Raw genomic sequence first — 22,380 nt, forward strand, 5'->3', positions numbered from 1 at the left:
CCGGATGGACATTGGATTTATTTCAATAAAATACTGAAAGTAACCAGTGCTTGGAGGCCTATATGAGTCCAGAGAGAAAAATTACTATCTCAAAAATTACCACTTAGAATGACTGAAACAAGGTGCAATTGACTTGCGACTGTTGGCCAACTAAATTCTTCTGCTACAGCTAGGGCCCAAGGCATTGGAGCACAGTGCTCTGGGGGTGGGAGAAGCCTTGTTTAGATGTTTGTTTTAGATGTTTAGGAGAAACTCAGCGGGTGCAGCAGCATCTATGGAGTCTGAAGTCTGAAGAAGGGTTTCGGCCCGAAACGTTGCCTATTTCCTTCGCTCCATAGATGCTGCTGCACCCGCTGAGTTTCTCCAGCTTTTTTGTGTACCTTCGATTCTCCAGCATCTGCAGTTCCTTCTTAAACAGCCTTGTTTAGATGTTTGTTTTAGATGTTTAGAGATACAGCGCGAAAACAGGCCCTTTGGCCCACCAGGTCCGTGCCGACCATCGCACATTAACAGTATCCTACACCTATACGGACAATTTTTTTATTTACCAAGCCAATTAACCTGCAAACCTGTACGTCTTTGGAGTGTGGGAGTAAACCGAAGACCTCGGAGAAAACCCATGCAGTTCACGGGGAGAACTCCGTACAGACAGCACCCGTAGTCGGGATTGAACCCGGGTCTCTGGCGGTGAAATCACAGATCTGTCTTTGGAGTGCAGTTGGCAGCAACATGGGTCCCAAATAGACCCTGAATAATTGGATGTGCGGGCCTGTTGGGCCAATGTGAGGGTGGGAGCTCCACTGTGCTCCCCGCATCCCCACTGTTGCATGCTATTTGGTGTGTCTGACAATGGTCATCTCTCAGACAACAGGATCCCAGCTTCCCCTGTATAACCTAGTGTGGAAATTGCAACATAATAGCAAGTTTTAATAATAATAATAATAATAAATAAATAAATAAATAAATAAATAGATACTTTATTGATCCCCTCGGGGAAATTCAGATGTCGAAAAGCCCCCAACCAACAAACCCACACATTCAAAACGAACGCAGACAGAAAAATACATAAAATACAATGTGGACACTACCTGAGAGCAATAAATACTTAAAGACCAATAATTAACAGTTAAAAATTAGAAAAATGCTAAAATGCATCCCCCTACAGCCTAGCGGTCCTAATTGTAAAATCTAATGGCTGCAGGGGTGAAGGATCTTCTGAACCGCTCCGTTCTACAGCGCAGGGAGAGGAGCCGGTTGTTGTTCCGAGTGCTCTTTTGACTCTCCAGAATTACATGGAGGGGATGCCTGGGGTTTTTCAGGGTGACCTGCACCTTGCGCCTCATACGCCTCTCAAGCACATCCATCCCAGAGTCCACTCTCCCCTCCAGCACTGAGCTAGCTCATTTAACCAGTTTGTCCAGCTTCTTGTTGTTTTTTGCACTAATGCTGTTGCCCCAGCAGACAACAGCATAGAAAATAACACTTGCAACCACAGTGTTGTAAAACATGTGCAGCATATCATAATGCACATTGAAGGATTTGAGCCTTGAGGAAAAAAGAGTCTGCTCTGGCCTTTTTTGTAGAGGGCGTCAGAGTTGACAGACCAGTCCAGTTTGTTATCCAGGTGCACTCCAAGGTATTTATATGTCTGCACCACCTCGATGTCAGCCCCAGCAGCGTTGACCGGCTGAAGGGGGAGCTTGGACCTGCCGAAGTTAACCACCATCTCGTTAGTCTTAGTTGTATTCAGGATGAGATGGTTCTGTTTACTCCAGGCACAGAAGGCACTGGTCAAGTTCCTGTATTCCTCCTCATGCCCGTTCCTTACACGTGTCACAATCGCTGTGTCATCTAAATATTTCTGTACATGGCATGTGTCAGACTTGTACGTCTGCAGTATACAGGGTGAAGAGGAACGGGGCCAGAACCGTTCCCTGTGGGGCTCCAACATTGCACACCACTGTGCCAGAGAGACAGTCCCCCAGCTTAACAAACTGGTCGATCCGCCGGGTAGTTGTATATCCAGGAGATAAAGTTCACTGATACCAAGTAGTGTGCGGTTCAATATTTGGAATGAAGTGAATATGCTGAATGTGTTCCATGCCAGGAAGAATCTGTTTTCAATTGTATAACATTGGGCATCAAGACAAGTTTTTTGCCATGCGTGTGTTTTGGTATCATGCTTCACTGTTGCAGATAGGTTTCAGATAGGCTTCCCCTACCCACTGCACAGCCCCTCAGCTTTCTATTACTTTTTTTTTAAACTTCCCCTTTTAAATCTTGATAAGAAAGATGCAGTGCGTATAATTCACTGTTGTGCAATTTTTAGAGAGCCATATTGGAATTTTAAACGCATTCATTTGATTTGTGGAAATGAGAAAAATGTGTTGGATGATATACTCTTATTAACAAAGGGCAATCTATAGAATCCAATTAAACTGCAATCTCACACATATTTAGACTGTGGGAGGATACCGGAGCACCTCGAGAACAGGGAGAACGTACAAACTCCTTACAGGCAGCACCCAGGATTGAACCCGGGCTTCTGGCCTGTAAGGCGGCAACTCTATCAATGTGCTGCTCCATATTCAAGTAATGTTTTACACATTGCAAATACCAAAATTAAAAATATACATGTGCGGATTGGAAATAAAATTCTCATTGTTTCCAGGCACAAGCATGTTTAGTAGTAATTACGGTAAGTATTGCATAATATTTTTCAAGGTGTGTGTGACTAGCGATTCATTCCACAACATAGATGAGGCTTGATATCACCGGAAATGCACCACATGTTTTATTCTTTTGTTATTCATTGTGTTGTCAGAAGGGCATGAACACAGTTGCTGGCAGTCTAGACAGTCTGCATGCCATTGTTTTTTATCCCAAAAAGTCTTTAAGCATGGTCTTAATACAGGGATTGCCAAATTACAAGTTATACCTTTTAAAGGAGCGCTTGGCCTCATCTGGATAATGATCAGGTAATTGTTATGTCAAAGTTTTTTTTAAAAGCTTCAGAGGCTTTCCTTGGGGATAGTAGATGCCCGGGTGATAGAACTAACGCACACATTGTGTGGTAAGACTTGAAAGTTAGTTTAATTTCAGGTAAAATTGCTTTTTTGTAGGGTGGCGCTGGAATTTGATCATCTGCAACTGCTTGGGCAATGCCTCGGGGTTGAGGATGATTGTGCTCCACTGTAGTCGCCTCAGACCACTGAGACCTGGTGATACCGATAGTGTGGGAGGTGCCGGAAAGGGTGGCTAGGTAGTTTATGATCCTCGCATCCTTTGCTGTTTATACTATGCTCTTAATGAAGGGCCTTGTGTTGTCAGTAATACATTGAAAGCTCCTGCACTTTAGTTTTTAGTTTTAGAGATACAGCACGGAAACAGGCCCTTCGGCCCACAGAGTCCGCACAGACCAGCGATCCCTGCACATTAACACTATCCTGCACACACTAGGGACAATTTACATTTAAACCAAGCCAATTAACCTACAAACCTGTATGTCTTTGGAGTGTGGGTGGAAACCGAAGGTCTCTGAGAAAAACCACGGTGGTCACAGGAAGAATGTACAAGCTCCATAAAGACAGCACTCGTAGTCTGGATCAAACCCGGGTCTCCAGTGCTGCAAGCACTGCAAGGCAACAACTGTATTGCGGTGCCACCTTTGAGCAGCTCTGGATCTGGCCATCCTTCTGTGAAGATTTCAAGGTTGCTGAGAATATTTAGCACTGTCCACGTAATAATCCCGTAACATGACAGAGCTCAGAGTAGTGTGTTTATATCTGAGTCTGCTGTTGGCTATGTCAACTATGTGGCTAGACATTAAAGTTGACACTGTGATTGATACTGAGGGTTTGATCTGGGAGAAGTTGGGAATACTGGTTCCTTGCTCACTGAGTTTTTTTTATAGGTCTACGGTAAAGAGGAAAAACATGTAATAGAAATCTGAACGGTATATTTTTCACACAAAGGGTGGTGGATGTATAGAACAAGCTGCCAGAGGATGTAGTTGAGGGTGAGACTATCCAATATGATATGATACAATAGAACTTTATTCATCCCCGGAGGAAAATTGGTCTGCCAACAGCCATAACACACAAGTTACAGGAAATCTTGAAATTAAAATCCCAACCTTTAAGAAACAGTTATAGAAGTACATGAATAGGACAGGTTTGGAGGGATATGGACCAAATGCAGGCAGGTAGACTAGTGTAACTAGGACATGTTGGCTGGTGTGGGCAATTTGTGCCAATGGGCCCGTTTCCATGCTGTATGACTCCATGATATATTTGAAGAATTTTGTGGGGACAATGCAGCTGATATCTCTCTCCTCAAAGGTACACAAGAGGGCAGGACTGTTGTCAAATAGACCATAAGCTTTGTGCCTGGCTAGGATCTCCATATTTTTCCCCACAGCCAAACAAAGAGTATGCTAGTGCACCAAAAGCTCTGAGGTATGGAAAGTGGATTGTTTTTCAGTTTTGTCAATGACATTTCTTATTGTGGGTAGAGTTGTGTGATGGGGGCATGCTGGCAGATGTTAAGCATAAAGCCCATTCTCTGGTGTCTTTCAATGAACACTGGCTTCGAGCTTGGCTTTTAAATGTGGCCACTCGCAAGATTATCTGCATTCTGTAGCTCTGTGATTAAAGTCAGGTTGACTAGTTCTGGGGTGGAGATGACATAGATCGAACAGTTTTCAACTTGTCCTGAGGACTTGCTCCACTCCAGCTGTGACCTTTGAATTGTAGCAAGAACAGTTGAAGTTGGGCAATGATGCAGTCTTGCTTGACACCACTTCTCCACTGAGATCGTGTCTGTTGTGGAAGCAAGTCATCATGCCACATATGTAAGATGGTGATAAATTACTGCTGGAAGTCAACTTTGAGGAAGATGTCCTGGTTCCTCTCAAATGGTGGACAAATGGTGGCTTCTGTGAGGTCAGAAAAGGATATATATCACACATCAGCATCCTAATGTAGAGTCTTGACCCAAAACATCGCCCTTTCTGTTGTCTCTGCAAATATTGCCTGAGCTGCTGAGTTTATCCAGCAGCTTATTTTTGCACCAGATTTCAGCATCTACAATCTATTGTATCTTCACATATTTTGGAGCTGGAAATGTTTGGACTTCGAATAGCTTTGATGTTATGTTTTGGATAATAATCAGTTTTTGGACCTGCTGTCTCGCTTTACACAATCCTAACCACAACCCCTCCGAACTGCTACAGACTTTGTACTACAATGGCTGCTCTACTTTGTTTTTGTGTTATTGAGATCTAGTTTACTTGGAATAACTGATAATGCACTACATATTTATTTTTGATATTGCATTTAAAGTGCCCTTGAAGCGGCAACATGGAAGAATTTCATTGTTCCCATTCATATCTAGTGCATCTAACAAATTGTCTTTCTCGATCTGTTCTTTGGATTACTGGTTTTATATTGGACTCCAGCTTTTGGGGCCATGCAGAGCTTTTTCCTGTTCTACTGAGGTTTTGGAGTGACTTCCAATTCAAGAATGTCTTGCACCTACCTTCTTGAACTTCTGGTGTTTGTTGCCAAGCACGGATATTTTCTGAGAAAGAAGCCAAGAGTCTCTTCGCAGATGCTTTGGAATAGCCCAGTTACTCATTGCTCCTGTTTGATGTGCGCGACACTCATTGCTGGACACTCATTGTTCCTGTTGGTTGTGCGCGAAGAGCCATCTTTGTAGGTCTTTGGACACCCAACATTAATTTTCTTGCAGCATTATTTTCTTTGATGCCATGTCTGTTTTGAGCCAGGCTGCTACAGGCAGTGGTCAGTTTGTCAGGCATTGCCATCAGTAGAGGTGCAGGTGAGGAGGATGTTCTTGCAGTCCTTCAGTCAGATGGCGATGGAATCTGATGGGTGTTGGAGTGTGGATCCGGGATATTGCCACGTCTTGTGTTTGTCTCTCTGGCACATCAGTGCTGGTCATGACAAGATGATAATTTCTCTTGGAGGAGATAGATTTTGTTGTAGTTAGCTTTCCCCACTCCTTGGTGACGAGAACTTGCCAGTAGATCGCTCCTCTTTTTACTCTGACATTGAAGTTGCCCAGAAGGATCAGTTTGCAACCTGTGACCAAAGACAGTGTTGTAAATATTTGGCTTGAAACATCAAAACCTTTGGAAATATGATACCTGGAACATTTTTGAACGGGTTTTATGATAATTGCATGCAGTAATTTTAAGAAAGCAATTCAGTGTCTCGTTCTGGCATTCCATCTATTGCTTCTGCAGAAAAGCTGTAGTCTTATGTGGCGTTTTAAAAATAACTTGCCAGTAAGCAAATAGTTGGAATAGTGCATTTATCTTTCAGTATTTGGTGTAGACTGTTGTTAATTCATGTCATTTTTCATAGTGATTAATGTTTGCAACACCAGGGTCTTGTCCATGTCATTCTATGTTTCAACATAGAGCAGTACGGCACAAGAACAGGCCTTTCAGCCCACAATGTCTGTGCCAAACATGACGCCAAGATTGTCTGTTACAAAATTGATAAGTCATGGGAGCAGAATTAGGCCCACAGAGTCTATTCCGCAATTCAATCGCGGCTGATCTATCTGTCCCTCTCAACCCCATTAACAGAAACATAGAAAATAGGTGCAGGAGTAGGCCATTCGGCCCTTCGAACCACCACTTAATATGATCATGGCTGATTATCCAAAATCACTACCTCGATCCGGCTTTTTCCCCATATCAGTGATTCCCTTAGCCCTAAGAGCCAAATCTAACTCTCATGACTTCTCCCGATAATCTATGTTACCCGTACTAATCAGGAATCTGTCAATCTCTGCCTTAATACCCAATGACTTGATTTCCACAGTCATCTGTGGCAATTAATTCCACTCGTCATCCCCTGACTAAGATTCCTCCCCATCTCCACTCTAAAGGTATGTCCTTTTATTCAGAGGCTGTGCCCTTTGGTTTTAGACTCACCCACTAGTGGAAATATACTTGCGCATAATCCATATCCCTCCATTCCCTGCATATCCCATATGCCTATCCAAAGTCTCTTAAATGTGCCATCGTATTTGCCTCAACCACCACTCCTGGTAGCGCATTCCAGGCACTGTGTATAAAAGCTGCCCCGCACCTCTCAAACTTTGCCCCTCTTCCCTTAATACTATGCCCTCGAGTATTTGTATTTTTCCATCCTGGCTACTCTATCTATGCCTCTCATAATTTTATATACTTCATTCAGGTCTCATTGCAACCTCTGGCATTCCAGAGAAAACAATTTAAGTCTGTCCTACCTCTCCCTGTAGCTAATGCCCCGTAATCCAGGCATCATTCTGGTAAACCTCCTCCGCATCCTTTCCAAAGCCTCTACATCCTGCCTGTAATGGGACGAGCACAACTTCACAATAGTCAAAATGTGTCCTCTTAATCTGCATCATAACTTCCTGACTCTTATACTCTGACCTATGAAAATAAGCATACTGTATGCTGCCATTACCGCTCTTTCTACTTGTATTACTACTTTTAGGGAGTTATGGACTTGGACCCCAGCTCTGTGCCTCAATGCTGTTAAGGATCATATGATTAATTGTATGCTTCCCCATGCATTTGACTTCCAAAGCGCAATACCTTACACTTGCTCAGATTAAACTCCATTCTGCCATTTCTTTGCCCATGTAGAGTTAAAAGACAAATCTGTAATTTTCCCCTGTGCTGACCAAAGCTCTCTGGATGTCTGGTAAACCTATTCCATAAGTGTGCATTTTAAAATTGCCCTGGAAACCTGTCTCACTGCAAGGCATAGGCAGCTAGCCTATTTCAATTTTGTCATGTTTTTACTGCAGAAGGTGCCAATGAGAAGCTAATAAACTTATTTCCCTTTCATCGTGGGACCAGGAGAAACAAAAAAAACCCTCGGGAAATACAAGACTGAGCAAAATTAGAATAGTAATACTTTACACAACTCAATAGCACAACAAAATCATTGAAAATAAGGCGATGCAAATTACTACAAAGATTATCTGTTGTATATAAATTCGAATCTTCAAACCTGCAATTTAATTAACATGAGCAATTCATTTTTAAACGCACAATTGCATGAGCAATCGTGATTTTTTTTTGTTGTTGAAACTACTCCAGGCAGCATCTGTAAAGGGAAATGGACAAGTGGCAATTCGGGTGGGAATCGTGGCATTTAAAAAACAATTGGATTTTCAATTTAAAATATTTTGGCCCATTTTTAATGGTAGTCTTTAAAAACAATTATAATTGGTTTAAAATCCTTTCATAGCCTTTGGCAGCCATTGTGGTGTTAAAAGGCATGTCGGTGTGCTTGTCAGGCCTCTGGATCCATTAAATGTGGCCGACTCTCAGTCTTCCTCAAGATTGCCGAGCCTGTTTGGTTGATCCCTGTGTCTGAAGGAAGTTGGGTCAGAATTGAAGACATTCCTTTACATTCCAGACTTGCTCCAGGGATGTCAGGCCTGTCATATAAGGATGTGGCCCTTGTGGCTAAAGGGATCAAGGGGTATGGAGAGAAGGCAGATGTGGGATACTGAGTTGGATGATCAGCCATGATCATATTGAATGGCGGTGCATGCTCCAAGGGCCGAATGGCCTACTCCTGTACCTATTTTCTATGTTTCTATGAAAGATTGACCAGTTAGCTCTCCATCCCTTAGAGTTTAAATAGAATGAGAGGTGACCTTATTTTACCATTCAAAATTCTTACAGGGTTCACAAAAGTAGATAGGGGAAGGATATTTCTCCTGGCTGAAGTTTCTGACAATAGGGTTAACACCCAAAAATAAAAGGAAAGGGAAATCCCATGCAAGAACACTGTCCTCCTCCATTTTCCCCCGTGGTCGGGACCTCCACCCTCCACAGCCATTGCTGCGGGCGTCCAGATGGTAAGGGACAAAGTCAAAGTCAAGGTGAGTCCAGGATCGGCTCTTCCCAACCAGAGACCGCGGCTTCAGGCTGGTGTAGGCCGCAGGCCGGCGGTCAAAGTTTTAAAGTACCTGCGGTGCCGCAGCCAGAAGCACCGCAGTCTGCAGGGCCGGCGGTCGAAGCTCCCCTCCAGGGGAGATTGTAAGTCCATACCGCGCCCGCGGTAGAAGACGGCCGCGGGCCGGCGGTGGAAGCTTCTTCTTCCCCCCGGGTCTCTCCATGGAGGAGGCGGTCGAAACGGTTTCCCACTCAACCCCCCACACCACCCCCCACACATAACACACAAGGAAACATTAAAAACAGACTTGTAAACATACTAAAAAAAAAAAAAAAGTTGGGGAAAAACGGACACACTGCCGACGGGCTGCCGCCAGTGCAGCGCCCCCTACTATGTAGTACTGTAGTAATTTGTTGATTTTGATGAATTCAATGGTTCAATGACTTTCATTGATTTTGATGAATTCACCTGGGTAAAGGATTAGCCTTCTAATTCCACTATAATTTCATCATTTTGACTTGAATCATGTAGTTGTCACACGTGGAGACTGTTATCTATTTGGGATGATATGGAGTAACTCCATGGTTTACTGATTATTCATGTGAGATAACAAAGTTCTTGGTACCATATCCTGTCAAATGTTGGCTCTTTTTTTTTAATCATTAGTGTACTTGCACAATAATATGGGTAATTCTGGATCCCTGGAAAATATTAAACAATTTATAGTTATATAAGTGAGGGGATTGCTGATTATCAACAAAAACAACGATTGCCACGTGGTTAGTGGAAGTTATATCCCTCTGAATGTTTTGCCCGCCACTTGAGCACACAATGACACAGAGGTAGAGTTGCTGCCTTAACGCATCACAGACCCTTTGTCAGAGCATTGTGTTCTCAGTGTAAAGTATAGGTCGAAGGTGAAGTGAACTGTGAAGACGTGCCTCAGTTGGTTCCAAATTTGTTGCAATGCCCCTGTGTAATTTGAACTGGACTGCCCTCAAATGTAATATTTCTTTGCCTGGGATACAATGATAAAACACGTCATGTTTTAACAAATTAAAAAAAGTTCATGCTACGTGCTGTGGAGTGATGCCAAAAATGCAAGTCTTGAATTGAAAAGCTAAAAGCAGATTTTTTTTCAAATCTGAAATTAAAAAAACAAAACAAAGAGCATGACATACTCAATGGGTTGGCAGCAAATGTGGAGAGAAAATCTATGATCTTTCGTTAGAATTAAATAGAATTTAATTAATAAAATGTTAATGGAATACTCAAGATGGGGTAGACATGGATTCAGCCTGAAGTTTTTCATTTAAAATGGGTATCCACCTCATTTGGTTGACAAAACTAGTTAAATATAGTTGTGCTATATAATGTAGTAAAAAGAAAATAAATACTTGCATTTATGTGGTAGCCAGTGAATTACTTTGAGATGTAGTTTTTTCTCTTGGCAGTGAGACTTCCACACTTTTGAAACTAGTTATTTTTGGATATTTTGGATATATAGAATGAACTGTCAGAAGAGGTATTTGAGGCGGATATGATAACAACATTTGAAATACATTAAGGCAGGTTCAGGTTGGTGTTTATTGTCACTTAACCAATTAAGGTACAGTGAAATTTGAATTTGGACAGGAAAGGTTTAGAGTGATATGGGCCAAACAGGGAAGGTGGGGCTAGTATAGATAGGCCACTGTGGCCGGCATGTGCAAGGGGGCCATGGGCCTGTTTCCGTGCTCCATGACTCTGAGTCACTATGTGTGGGTTAATGACAGATTAAAAGTCTCCACTGTAAAGTTTGCCTAGCCCTGCCCAACTTAACCGCTGAAACAAGAAACACCAGGAGAACATTGGACTACCAGTGTTTTCTCAAATAAAATCCAGATCTTCAATGTTCAATCCATTGGTATTCAAAGGAATGCTAACTCCAAAAGAACTGCTGATAATGAACTTTACAGAATGCTACAACATGTTTTCATGAATACATGTACCCAAGCCCAATTAGATATTTAAAACTATTTTGCATGTACAGCAACAACACTGGGAATAAAACTAATTTGGTTATGTTTGCTGTATAGCCTTTTATTCATGTTTTTGGATTTGCAAATCATCTTAATAAAAGCATTTATAGCACTATTTTTGTTTTGCATTTCCACAAGAATGGCCAGTAATATTTTGTTGTTGTAGAGTTGATTTAAATGAGTATTCATTTAACTATTAATGAAAAAATTGTGAACCAGAACTAATATAATTTTTTTGCCATAAATGTTGAGTAGATTGCAATCTGAATTAGTTTTCCATCAAGGATAGTTGTGGTGGATTAGCTGCCTGCACCAAAGCTTCACACCGTTGGATTTAGCCAGGAGCACGTGTACTTCTATGCTAATTTATTTGAGGATTTTGTAATCACAATGTTAAAACTGGTGTTTCCAACAGATGTAATTGTCTTAACAAATGATGTGGTCAGACTTTCTCTGCTTGCATTGTTGGTGGTGCCTTAACAATTTAAGACTCATCTTCCATTGATCCTGGAATTGTTGGATTATTATCCTTGGATTATGATATTGCTTTCACTGTGATTCCTTGTGCAACTTTCTACTGGGAGCACAGGCCCCAGCACATTGGAGCTTATTGCAGTGCTTGACAGTGCAAAGACTGTGCATCTTAAAGATCCATTGCGCACACACAGTTGATTTAGTAGTGATACATTTGATCCCAGATGCCTATACCTGATCCATGGCTCCTCCTTTTATCTGAACCGAGCCTCAATTTCTCTCATCTTCCAGGGTTCCTTACTTCTACCTGTCTTGCTCTTCACTTTAACATGCATACCTTAGCTTCATTATTGCCCTTTTAAAATCATCCCACTTTCTGGATGTTCCTTTGGTCACCAACAACCTACTTCAATTAACTTTTGCAAGTTTGTGTCTAACACCTTCAAAGTACAATTCAGAACTTTAACTTGTGGACTTCCCTTATGCTTATCCCTAACTATTGTAAAGCTAATGGAACTGGTTGCTCTTCCCAAAAGGCTTACATACTGACACTTCAGTCACTTATTCTGCCTATTTCCCTAAAAGTAGGTCAAACTTTGTCCTCTTCTTTGTAAGGCCCTCTACATAATGCCTGAGGAAACATTTTTTGAACACATTTGACAAATTCCACCCCATCTAAGCCCTTGGTCTCAGTTTATAGTGGGAAAATGAAAATCACTCTACCATGGCAAGCCTAATGTTGCCCGCAGTCTCTTGGCACATTTGTTCTTCTATTTCCCATTTAACTATTTCTTCTGTTGACCATTTAAGGTCCTGTAGTGCAATCACCACAGAGTGATCATCCCCTTTTTTTTAAATTTCTCAGCTCTGTTGTATATCGTGGTTTTACCATGTGCATTGTGTTTTTTTTTCCATGTGCGAGCAAAGCACCAAATCAAATTCCTTGTATGTATACATACTTGGCTAATACATTTATTCTGACTTCGCCTCACTGGATAATCCTTCTGTAATGTCAACTCCGACTACTGCTGTGATATTCTCCTTAATAAATCAACTCTACCTTCACATTTTTATCACCTATACCCTGAATTTTTAAGCTGTCTCCTGTCCTTGGCCTGTTGTCTGTAATGGCTGTATCGTCCTATTCATTCAAACTCATTCCTTTGTCCCTTCAGTAGAAGCTATATTCAAAGAAGGCCCTTTTACATCTAAAATATCATGTACTAATAACTATTGCTGAATCCATCAGGAAGGACAAGGCCGTAAGAGGGTACCAGTCAGTGCATGTACTCAGAACCCTGTACATTGATGATGTTGCCACCTTCTGCTTGGATACATAGTCAGTCCACAGATTGATTGAGCAGTTTGAGATGCATCGGGAGTGTGTAAATGTATGAAGAGGGAGGCCAAGCTCTCCGGTAAATGGCCCAATCGATCCTCTATCCCTTTCACTATCAAGTCTGATTACCTTAAGTAGCTGGGGGTCTGTTTCAGGAGGACTGAGTTATACAACAATTGGGTTGAGTGGATTGCAAGGGGGCCAAATAAAGTGTGGGACTTGGGAAGCAGCACCGTCTTGATAATGGGAAATAAAACTTGGTCATCAGGGAACTGACCGGTACATGCTACTGAAGCTTGGTATGGCCAGCACGAAGGCTGTCTGGGCCACAGTCTAGGGTCCTTGAGGGTTGTGCTTGATGGGATACTCCTCAAACAAGGAAAGGGACATCACACCGAGGAGAGGAGGGAGGGGAGGGGAGGGGGGGGGGGGGCAGAAAAGGGGCATGGTATGATATATAAAGTAAAAGGAAAGCACTAACAATTCTGGGTATAACATTAACAATGTTGAATGTATGGACACACTATAAAGAGTTCTGCATGTTTTTTTGTTTTGTGTATTTTTATTACGAATACATTTTTTTAAATAATTAATTTCCGTGTATATTATAAGTAAAATATATTTTGAAATGAAAGATTAAAAAAAATCTGCATGTAAATTAGAACATTAAAGTCCACAGTTGTATTCCAAGCCACATCACTCAACATGCATGATGTTAGCATTATTTCAGTTTTTCTTTTGATATTTCAAAAATGTATGTTGATCAAAATATAAGCTGTGTGTTTCCATCTGGCGCATTAAACGAGAAAATGTTGAATTGTTGATGCACATAATTCCCTGCATTAATCATATCAATTATATTTATTGTATCGAGAGTCAGGAGTGTTTAATTTCCATATGCATCAAGAGCAGGACAATGAAACTTGCTGCAGCTTTGCAGGCACATATTAAACACAATACACTAAATAAATATACAACAAATTATCACTTATTCTAGGTAAACCAGACAATAATAATGCAAGCCAAAGTACATAGTGTAACCTTAGTGATGAAAAGTTCATAGTAGTTGAGTGCTGAGGTCAAGTTGTGGTTAAGATTGTGCAGGATGGATAAAAAAAACCAATAGTTGATGGGAAGAAGTTGTTCTTGAACCTGGAGGTAACAGTTCTCGGGTTCCCGTACCAATGGTAGCAGTGAGAGGAGTGCATGACCAGGGTGATGTGGGTCTTTAATATTAGCTGGCTTCTGTAGATATAATAATTTTAGTCAAAAAGGAAAACTGATGTAATGCTAACATCATATGGCTTGTAATAAAATTGTGGAATCTTCTGTATTGTACATTTTTAATTTTTATAAATGGAGCCATCTGTTCTTTAACGTTTTGAAGCTTTTGTTGATTTAACTTTGCCAACTTGGTAAAGTACCTTCTAATGTGTTTCTGTGGCAGGATCCTTTAAATGGCTGGATGGAATGAAGGGCCAAGCATGTGATGACCTGAAGATAGACACAAAAAGCTGGAGTAACTCAGCAGAACGGCGGTCTCGACTCGAAACGTCACCCATTCCTTCTCTCTAGTGATGCTGCCTGTCCTACTGAGTTATTCCAGGTTTTTGTGGCTGTATTCGGATTAAACCAGCATCTGCAGTTCCTTCCTACACATGTGTTAAACTGTGCTGTGTTCACCACTTTCTGCAGATTCAGGTGTTCAATTACCGTACCAGGCTGAGATGCATTTCATCGGAATGCTTTCTATAGTGCAAGTGTAGAGGTTTTTGAGAATCCTTATGAACATGCCAGATGGACCCAGGTGGAGCTTTGTGTTGTCTATTCAAAATGGTTGTAAATGGCATTTGATTCATCTGGTCGACAGGTGGTGTTGATAGACATTGCTCCCGATTTTGTATTCTACTGTGATGGCATTTGGCACCTGCCATAGTTACCTAGCATCTACTCTATTGAATTGCTCCTCCCACTTGCCCTTGGGTTCTCTGTTGACACCTGTCCTAACTTTGCACAGATCACACTTGGCCTTACAGTATAGGATCTGGACTTTAGTAGAGAGTGAATCACTCTGTTCATCCAAGGTTTGTGGTTAGGATAGATCCTAATTATTTTTGTTTAAGAAGGAACAGCAGATGCTGGAAAATCAAAGGTAGACAAAAATGCTGTAGAAGCTCAGTGGGTGAGGCAGCATCTATGGAGCGAAGGAAATAGGCAACGTTTCGGGTCGAAACCCGAGTCTGAAGAAGGGTTTTGACCTGAAACATTGCCTATTTCCTTCGCTCCATAGATGCTGCCTCACCCGCTGAGTTTCTCCAGCATTTTTGTCTACCATAGATCCTAATTATCATTTATTTGGAATACAGCTGTCAGTGCATTTCTTGATAAAGCCAGTGATGACTGAGTGATATACTCATTCAGGCTTCACTTGTTTTTGTGAAGTCTTTCAATGTGCTCATTGACCACTGAATCTGCATTACATCAAAGACTTCAGAAGTAATTATTGGGTTGAATAAAGCTCTGGAATGCTCTGAATTCATAACGAGCTGCAATATAAATGCAAGCCTTTGGTAATATTGTGCTTTATTGTAAGGTAACTTTACCTTACAATTGAACTAGTGTCCTCCATAATGTTTGGGACAAAGACCCATCATTTATTTATTTGCCTCTGTACTCCACAATTTGAGATTTGCAACAGAAAAAAATTGTATGTGGTTAAGTGCACATTGTCAGATTTTATTAAAGCTTATTTTTATACATTTTGGTTTCACCCTGTAGAAATTACAGTTGTATTTATACATAGTCCCCTCATTTCAGGGCACCATAATGTTTGGGACACATGGCTTCACAGGCGTTTGTAATTGCTTAAGTGTGTTTAAATGCTTCCTTAATGCAGGCATACGAGAGCTCTCAGCACCTAGTTTTTCATCCAGTCTTTCTATTACCTTTGGAAACTTTTATTGCTGTTTATCAACATGAGGACCAAAGTTGTGCCAATGAAAGTCAAAGAAGTCATTATGAGACTGAGAAACAAGAATAAAACTGTTAGAGACATTAGCCAAACCTTAGGCTTACCAAAATTAACTGTTTGGAACTTTTTTTTACATCCAAGTTAGTAGTGTAAATTATGCCAAGCTGGTGGCTAAGTATGTGTGAGATTCTATTGGTAATTGGTTTGCCAACTGAAAATGATAATTTATTCCTACTGTATCCTATCCTGTAACCATTCCCATATCCATCTCAAAATATTACCCATAACTGGGTCCTTGCTTTATATGAAAACCTGCATATTCACCCTTAACCAAAGCCTTTTGAAAATCCAGATATTGGATCTGCTTGGTCCCATAATACATCTGCAAAAAAACAATAAATATGTCAGAAGTGATTTCCCCTTCATAAAGCTTTATTTCATCTGCATAATGTTATGATTTTTCAAATGCTGTGTTACCGCATCCTTAATAGATCAGAGTGAAGTTGAGGGTGTGGCAGACAAATGGAGGTGGGGCTATGATTCAATCACCCAGGATCATCTTGATACTGGAGCAGACTGGAAATGTTTAAAGGGGTAGGAATGTACTGCGGATGTTGTTTTGTACCGAAGTTAGACACAAAATGCTGGAGTAACTCGGCGGAACAGGCAGCATCTCTGGATAGAAGAAATGGGTGACGTTTCAGGTCGAGACCCTTCATCAGAGTCTGAAGAAGGATCCCACCCCAAACATCGCCCCTTCCTTCTATCCAGAGAGCCTGTCGCGCTGAATTACTCCAGCATTTTGTCTATCTTTGGAAGTGTTTCAAGGCTGGCTATTGCATAGAAACATATGTTACAGTCTGCATATGAATATAATGAACCGTTCTTTGCTCAACAGTGGTACCACCTTGGCTTCCATCACTTGTAAATGCATTGGATTTAATCTCCATTATTTTGGGCATTGGTTTTCAGAGTCAAGAATGTTATGACCTTATGTCCTGAAATGGGGCAATGAAATTCTTACTTGATTTGATCCACGTGCATTTAATTAAGAAAAATAAAGGGATCCGTCCTGGAAATTTTGAGGGAATAAACAAATTGCTGAAGTCCAGTGGGTTGAGCAGCATCAGTCGAGGGGGAATGTAATTGTAGCTATTTTGGGTTGGGACCCTGCCTGTGGACTGACTGAAATACTAGTGATGTTTCTATCAAGTTTATTAATGTCAGTGTCTTTTCCATTCTAGGAGAGAAACCTTACCAGTGCAGCTGGGAAGGCTGTGACTGGAGATTTGCGCGCTCTGATGAACTGACTCGCCACTTCCGGAAACACACTGGGGCAAAGCCCTTCCAGTGTACGGTGTGTAGCCGCAGCTTCTCGCGCTCCGATCACTTAGCTCTGCACATGAAACGACATCAAAACTAGGACATGGATGCACCCTGAAGTGACTCTTTTTCACGTCAAGAAGATGTTATTGTCCAAACAAAACTCCAGCTACTGTTTATGTAAACCTTACTGCCGGACAATTTTTTTTCCCCTCCAAGTAAAGGAGGTTTGAATGAAATGCATAACCTTGCTTTAAGTTTTGAAAACTGGAACTTTGTATATTTTGTACATACTCAGTGGGACTTGGGAACTGTGTTGAATAAGCAAGATTAATGAAATTTATAATAGGGATTGATTTATCTGATTATTTTAAATTTACTGTATGTTAAACTAAGCTCTCGTCCATTTCATAGACACACTTGCACTACAGTGTAGATGCTAATACTGTTATTTACGACTGCCAAGTTTGCAGCATTAAAGTTTCTCTAATGTTTTGACCAAAGCACTGTATGGTCTTGGCAGTGTTTAGTAAATGGAGCTGACGACATTGGGTAAAGAGGGCACAATGTGGGCTAACACAGCTAATATTATCTACTGAATACAGAAAGGGAATTCAACCTCAATACTTGAGGTAATTGAACCACTTTATGGAAGTATATCAGCAGGATGTGGGTGTTGAATTTAACTGTACAACTACAAATGGTTGCCTTGGCTGAGTCAGCTTACCTGAGCTTAATGAGGCAATAACACAGAATCAGCATTTTATTTTGAGTGCTTTTATGTTGCTTTCTGCGAAAACCAACTGCCTTTGAGATTTTTGAAGAGCTGGCCTGCACTGGTCCTGCAAAGCCATGTTCTCTTATTCTCTTCCTCTGCCATATTCTTACATGGCACTAACTGGAGGAAAAAACTTTGGGTCTTGCTTGCCAAATTCCTGACAATCAGGAAACTGCTTCTCTGGTTCAAAACCTCAATTTGCAGGAGCTTTTACTTTTCAATTCCAAGTGTGATTAGGGATGCAATTACTTGTCTGACTCTGTTAACCCTCCAGCTTCAACATCACTGCGAGGTGATAAGTAGTGTATAAATATGCCCAAAAATATCCTCTATGTGGATTGGAAATTAGCAAAGCCTTATGGAATTGGATTAATTCTCAAGAGGCTGACTCGTGAGTTTATAGTTATTTTAGCACTCCATTCCACTTTAAAACTACTGCTGCAATAAAGGTATTTATATTTGTGTGTGTGTGTGTATATATATAAATATATATATACTGTACAGACAGTGGCACTGACACTGAGTAGAACGCCTCATACTGCACTCAAAATAGGAGATCTATTCTATTGTGTTTTATTAAAGATTTTTTTGTAATAAAGAACAATTTGACATGACTTTTTTTCTGATAAACCTCTGTCTTGTTAGAAGCCTAGTTGGATTGTTAAGAATTAAGTTTAAATGTAGCTTGACACAGGATGTTGGATTAATTTTGTGTGCAGAAAGATTCAGAGCAACATTATCTCTTTTTTGCATATTGTGGCAGTCCTATCCAAAGAAAATTATGGTCTCTATTGTACAGAATTCCTAATCCAATCACTTTTTTTTTTTTTCCAACAATTTGAAAGAAAACGGGGAAAGACTACAGTTTGCTTTTTAAACTGTTTAATTATTATAGTATAATTGTTCATTTGTGGTTTAAAAAAAATTCTAGTTAAGTGGGAATTTCAGAGGTATGGATGTTATCAATAGACAATAGGTGCAGGAGTAGGCCATTCAGCCCTTTGAGCCAGCACCGGCATTCACTGTGATCATGGCTAATCATCTCCTTCCTGTTCCCTGTTCCTGCCTTCTCCCTATATCCCTTGACTCCGCTATCTTTAAGAGGTCTATCTAACTCTCTCTTGATAGCATCCAGAGAATTACTCCAGGTGTGGTCTTGTTATGGCTCTGTACAACTGCAGAAGGACCTTTGCTCCTATTCTCAACTCCTCTTGTTATGAAGACCAACATGCTAATCAATAAAGGGCTAACTAATTGCAAGAAGTTGTTTGAAACCAAAGGCTAACCTCTACTTGGCTCTGATTTTGTAACACAAAAGAAATGTTGGTACAGGTAATTGGTAATTCCACTTTTATTTATTTCTAATCATAAAATTGTTTTTTTAATTTTACAAACCTGATAAATTATCGCATTCTTCTGTGCGACAGCATTGCCAAGAGCAGTTGGCAATGATAAGGTATAAAGAATGGTTGAGGATGTATATAATTTTTTAAATGCTGCAACGGTTATACTTTGAACAGCTGAGATAAAGTGTCTTTTTAATTTGGCACAACTGTTTGGCATTGTATTTCCTTTAAGTTGTAGTTATATTGCGTTTTACAATCTGCATTACATAAAATGAGCTTTCTTTTGAGAGGGGCACATGTTTAAAAAAAATCTGTAATAAATTGTTTTAAAAGAACCCCATTTCCTTGCCTATTCATTAACATTTTACAGTAAGTTTATTCTGAAAGGTAGAAAAAGATTCTGAAAGCTCCTAAAGGAACTGAAAATAAAATTGATTCGAGGATAATGCGCTATACAGTATGCTTGCCTTCATTGGTTGTGGCATTGAATATAAGAGTTAGGAAGTCATTAAGCAACTTTATGGGGCTTTGCTGAGGTCATATTTGCAATCAGTTCTAGTCACCCCATTACTGGAAGGTTGTGGAGGCTTTGCAGGGTGCAAAAGAGGTTTACTACCTGGACCTACCTGATCTCCTGGTTGCCAAACACTTTAAATCCCCTTCCCATTCCCACACTGACCTTTCTGCCCCAGGCCTTCTCCTTTGTCACAGTGAGGCTAAATGCAAATTGGAGGAACAGCACCTCATATTTTGCTTACAACCCAGTGGTATGAATATTTATTTCTCTAACATCAAGCAGCCCCTGCATTCCCTCTCTCTCCATCCCTCCGCCACCCAAGTTGCACCAGCTTCTCGTTCTTGCCCAACAAACAGCTAACAATGGCTGTTTCTTTTATCATTGTTACTTTTTTGCATATCTTTCATATATTTGTTCTATATCTCTCTACATCACCATCTATGTCTCTTGTTTCCCTTTGCCCCTGACTCTGTCTGAAGGTCTTGACCCAAAACGTCACCCATTCCTTCTCTCCAGAGATGCTGCCTGTCCTGCTGAGTTATTCCAGCATTTTGTGTTCACCTGAATGGTGCCAGGATTAGTGGGTATTAGTTATAAGGAGAGGTTGGACAGATTTAGATTGTTTTCTCTGAAACATTGGAGATTGAGGAGAGACCTGATAAAAGTAAGAGAGGCATCGATAGGGACACGGTCAGACCATTTTCTCAAGGTGGATATATCAAAGACTAGAAGGTGTAGCTTTAAGGTGAGCGAGGCCAAGTATAAAAAAAAGTATGGAGCAAGTTTTTTTTAAACAGTGTGGTGGGTGCCCAGAGTGCATTACAAGGGTGGTGATGGACGAAGATACTATAGTGGCATTTAAGTGGGTTTTGGATATGTAGGGAGTGGAGGGATTTAGATCACGAGCAACCAGATGAAATTAGTTTATCTTGGCATCATGGGCAGCATAGTCACTATGGGGCAAAGGACCTGTTCCTGTGCTTTACTGTTCCATCTTTGACCCAAAGTGTTAACTCTGTTTCTCCCTTCACAGATACCATCTTGAATTGGACTTCAATATGATCATGGCTGATCATCCAACTCAGTATCCCGTACCTGGGTATGGAGAGAAGGCAGGTACAGGATACTGAGTTGGATGATCAGCCATGATCATATTGAATGGCGGTGCAGGCTCGAAGGGCCGAATGGCCTACTCCTGCACCTATTTTCTATGTTTCTATGATACTAGTTGGCTTGTTGGTTATTTCCAGCATTTTCCATTTCTGATTTCAAACTTCCCAATATCTGTAGTTTTTCTTAAAAAAGGGAAATCATTTCATAACCACGCGTGTGACATGCAGTTAATTACAGATGCAGCAACCGAACCAAGGTTGCTTGGTCTATAATTTTATTGATAACTAGCTCATTTGCAATATAAAATGATTGGGTGGATGTGGTGTCATCAAGGGGTGGGGAAGAAGTTTGAGCTTGAGACTGAATTTTGAATGGGGAATACATTTTTTTGGTTATTACTGATTTGTGCATTAGCATAATTGACAGAGGACTAAGTCAAAAGCATGGGCACTTTTCCAACTTTCCATATAATATTTGTACAGGTATAGAAGTTTAAAAATGCATTTTCAGTTTGGGGACGGTTTCTTCCCAGCTGTTATCAGGTGACTGATTGGTCATCTCTCCAGCTAGAGAATGGTTCAAACCTTCCGTCTACCTCATTACAGACCTTTGAACCATCTTGAATTGGACTTCATTGAACTTTATCTTGTGCTAAACATACCCTTTATCCTAAATGTGTACACTGTGGACAGCTTGGTTGTCAGCATGTGTAGTCTTTTCAATGACTGGATAGCATGCAACAAAACATTTTCCACTCTACTTTGGTACACGTGACAATAAACTAAAGTAAGAACATTAATAGATTAAGTATAATTATCACACCATAAATGAAATGGTTAGAAATGTATAGTCCAATTTCACAACTAGGACACTTTTAATTGGAAATAATGGGTACTGTGATTTATTCTGGGTAAAATCAAAATTGTGTTTGGTTCTTAAAACTAGAACTATAGCAACTCAGTGATGGCAACCTTGGAAAATTTGCAAATTCACATTAGTGGAGCTCTAGCTAGGATTGTGTGTTGCTGTTTTATTTTTAAGAGCTAAGGAATTCAATTTTAATTTGGCCAAAATAAATTTCTCTGTTCAGCGTCTGTCCTTGTGGACCATAAAGTTTCTGTTCATAACCTGCACACGCATAATCGGGAGAAGTTTCCACTCCCTCAATGCAGGTGGTTTGGATCCTTAGAAGAATTTACAGTTGCTTATAAAGCACATGACTGCCTCCTTCTAAGGAACTTGTATTGGTGGACGGTTTCAGTGGCTGGCAACCACTAGAAGGGAATTACAGCAGCTGAGCATAGCTACAACAGGAGCCAGACAGGCACCAAGCCATTGAGTCTGATGAAGGGTCTCGACCCGAAACGTCGCCTCTTTTATCCAGCGATGCTGCCTGACCTGACGAAATACTCCAGCATTTTGTGTCTATCTTTGGTGAAAACCAGCATCTGCAGTTCCTTCTTACACGAGTGCCAAGTCATTACTGCCTTACCCCCATTAATGCTCAACCATCTGGATGAACCTTACAGATGTGGAGATTGTTGCGTTCTGCACACTCCATA

The 22,380-nt window shown here is 40.8% G+C and overlaps 1 protein-coding gene across 3 annotated transcripts in view; it reads left to right on the forward strand.

The window, feature by feature from the left end:
• Positions 1–19,523, forward strand: part of klf5a (Kruppel-like factor 5a) — a 44,984-nt gene extending 25,461 nt beyond the window's left edge. For all 3 annotated transcript variants that reach the window (XM_055636718.1, XM_055636716.1, XM_055636717.1), the window contains exon 4: positions 16,986–19,523. In XM_055636718.1, the coding sequence (XP_055492693.1) occupies positions 16,986–17,164 (179 nt within the window). In that variant the 3' untranslated portion in view covers positions 17,165–19,523. The remainder of the gene's footprint in view (positions 1–16,985) is intronic.
• The last annotated feature ends 2,857 nt before the right edge of the window (positions 19,524–22,380 follow it).

This window comes from Leucoraja erinacea, chromosome 6, assembly GCF_028641065.1.
Source record: "Leucoraja erinacea ecotype New England chromosome 6, Leri_hhj_1, whole genome shotgun sequence".
NCBI lineage: Eukaryota > Metazoa > Chordata > Chondrichthyes > Rajiformes > Rajidae > Leucoraja > Leucoraja erinaceus.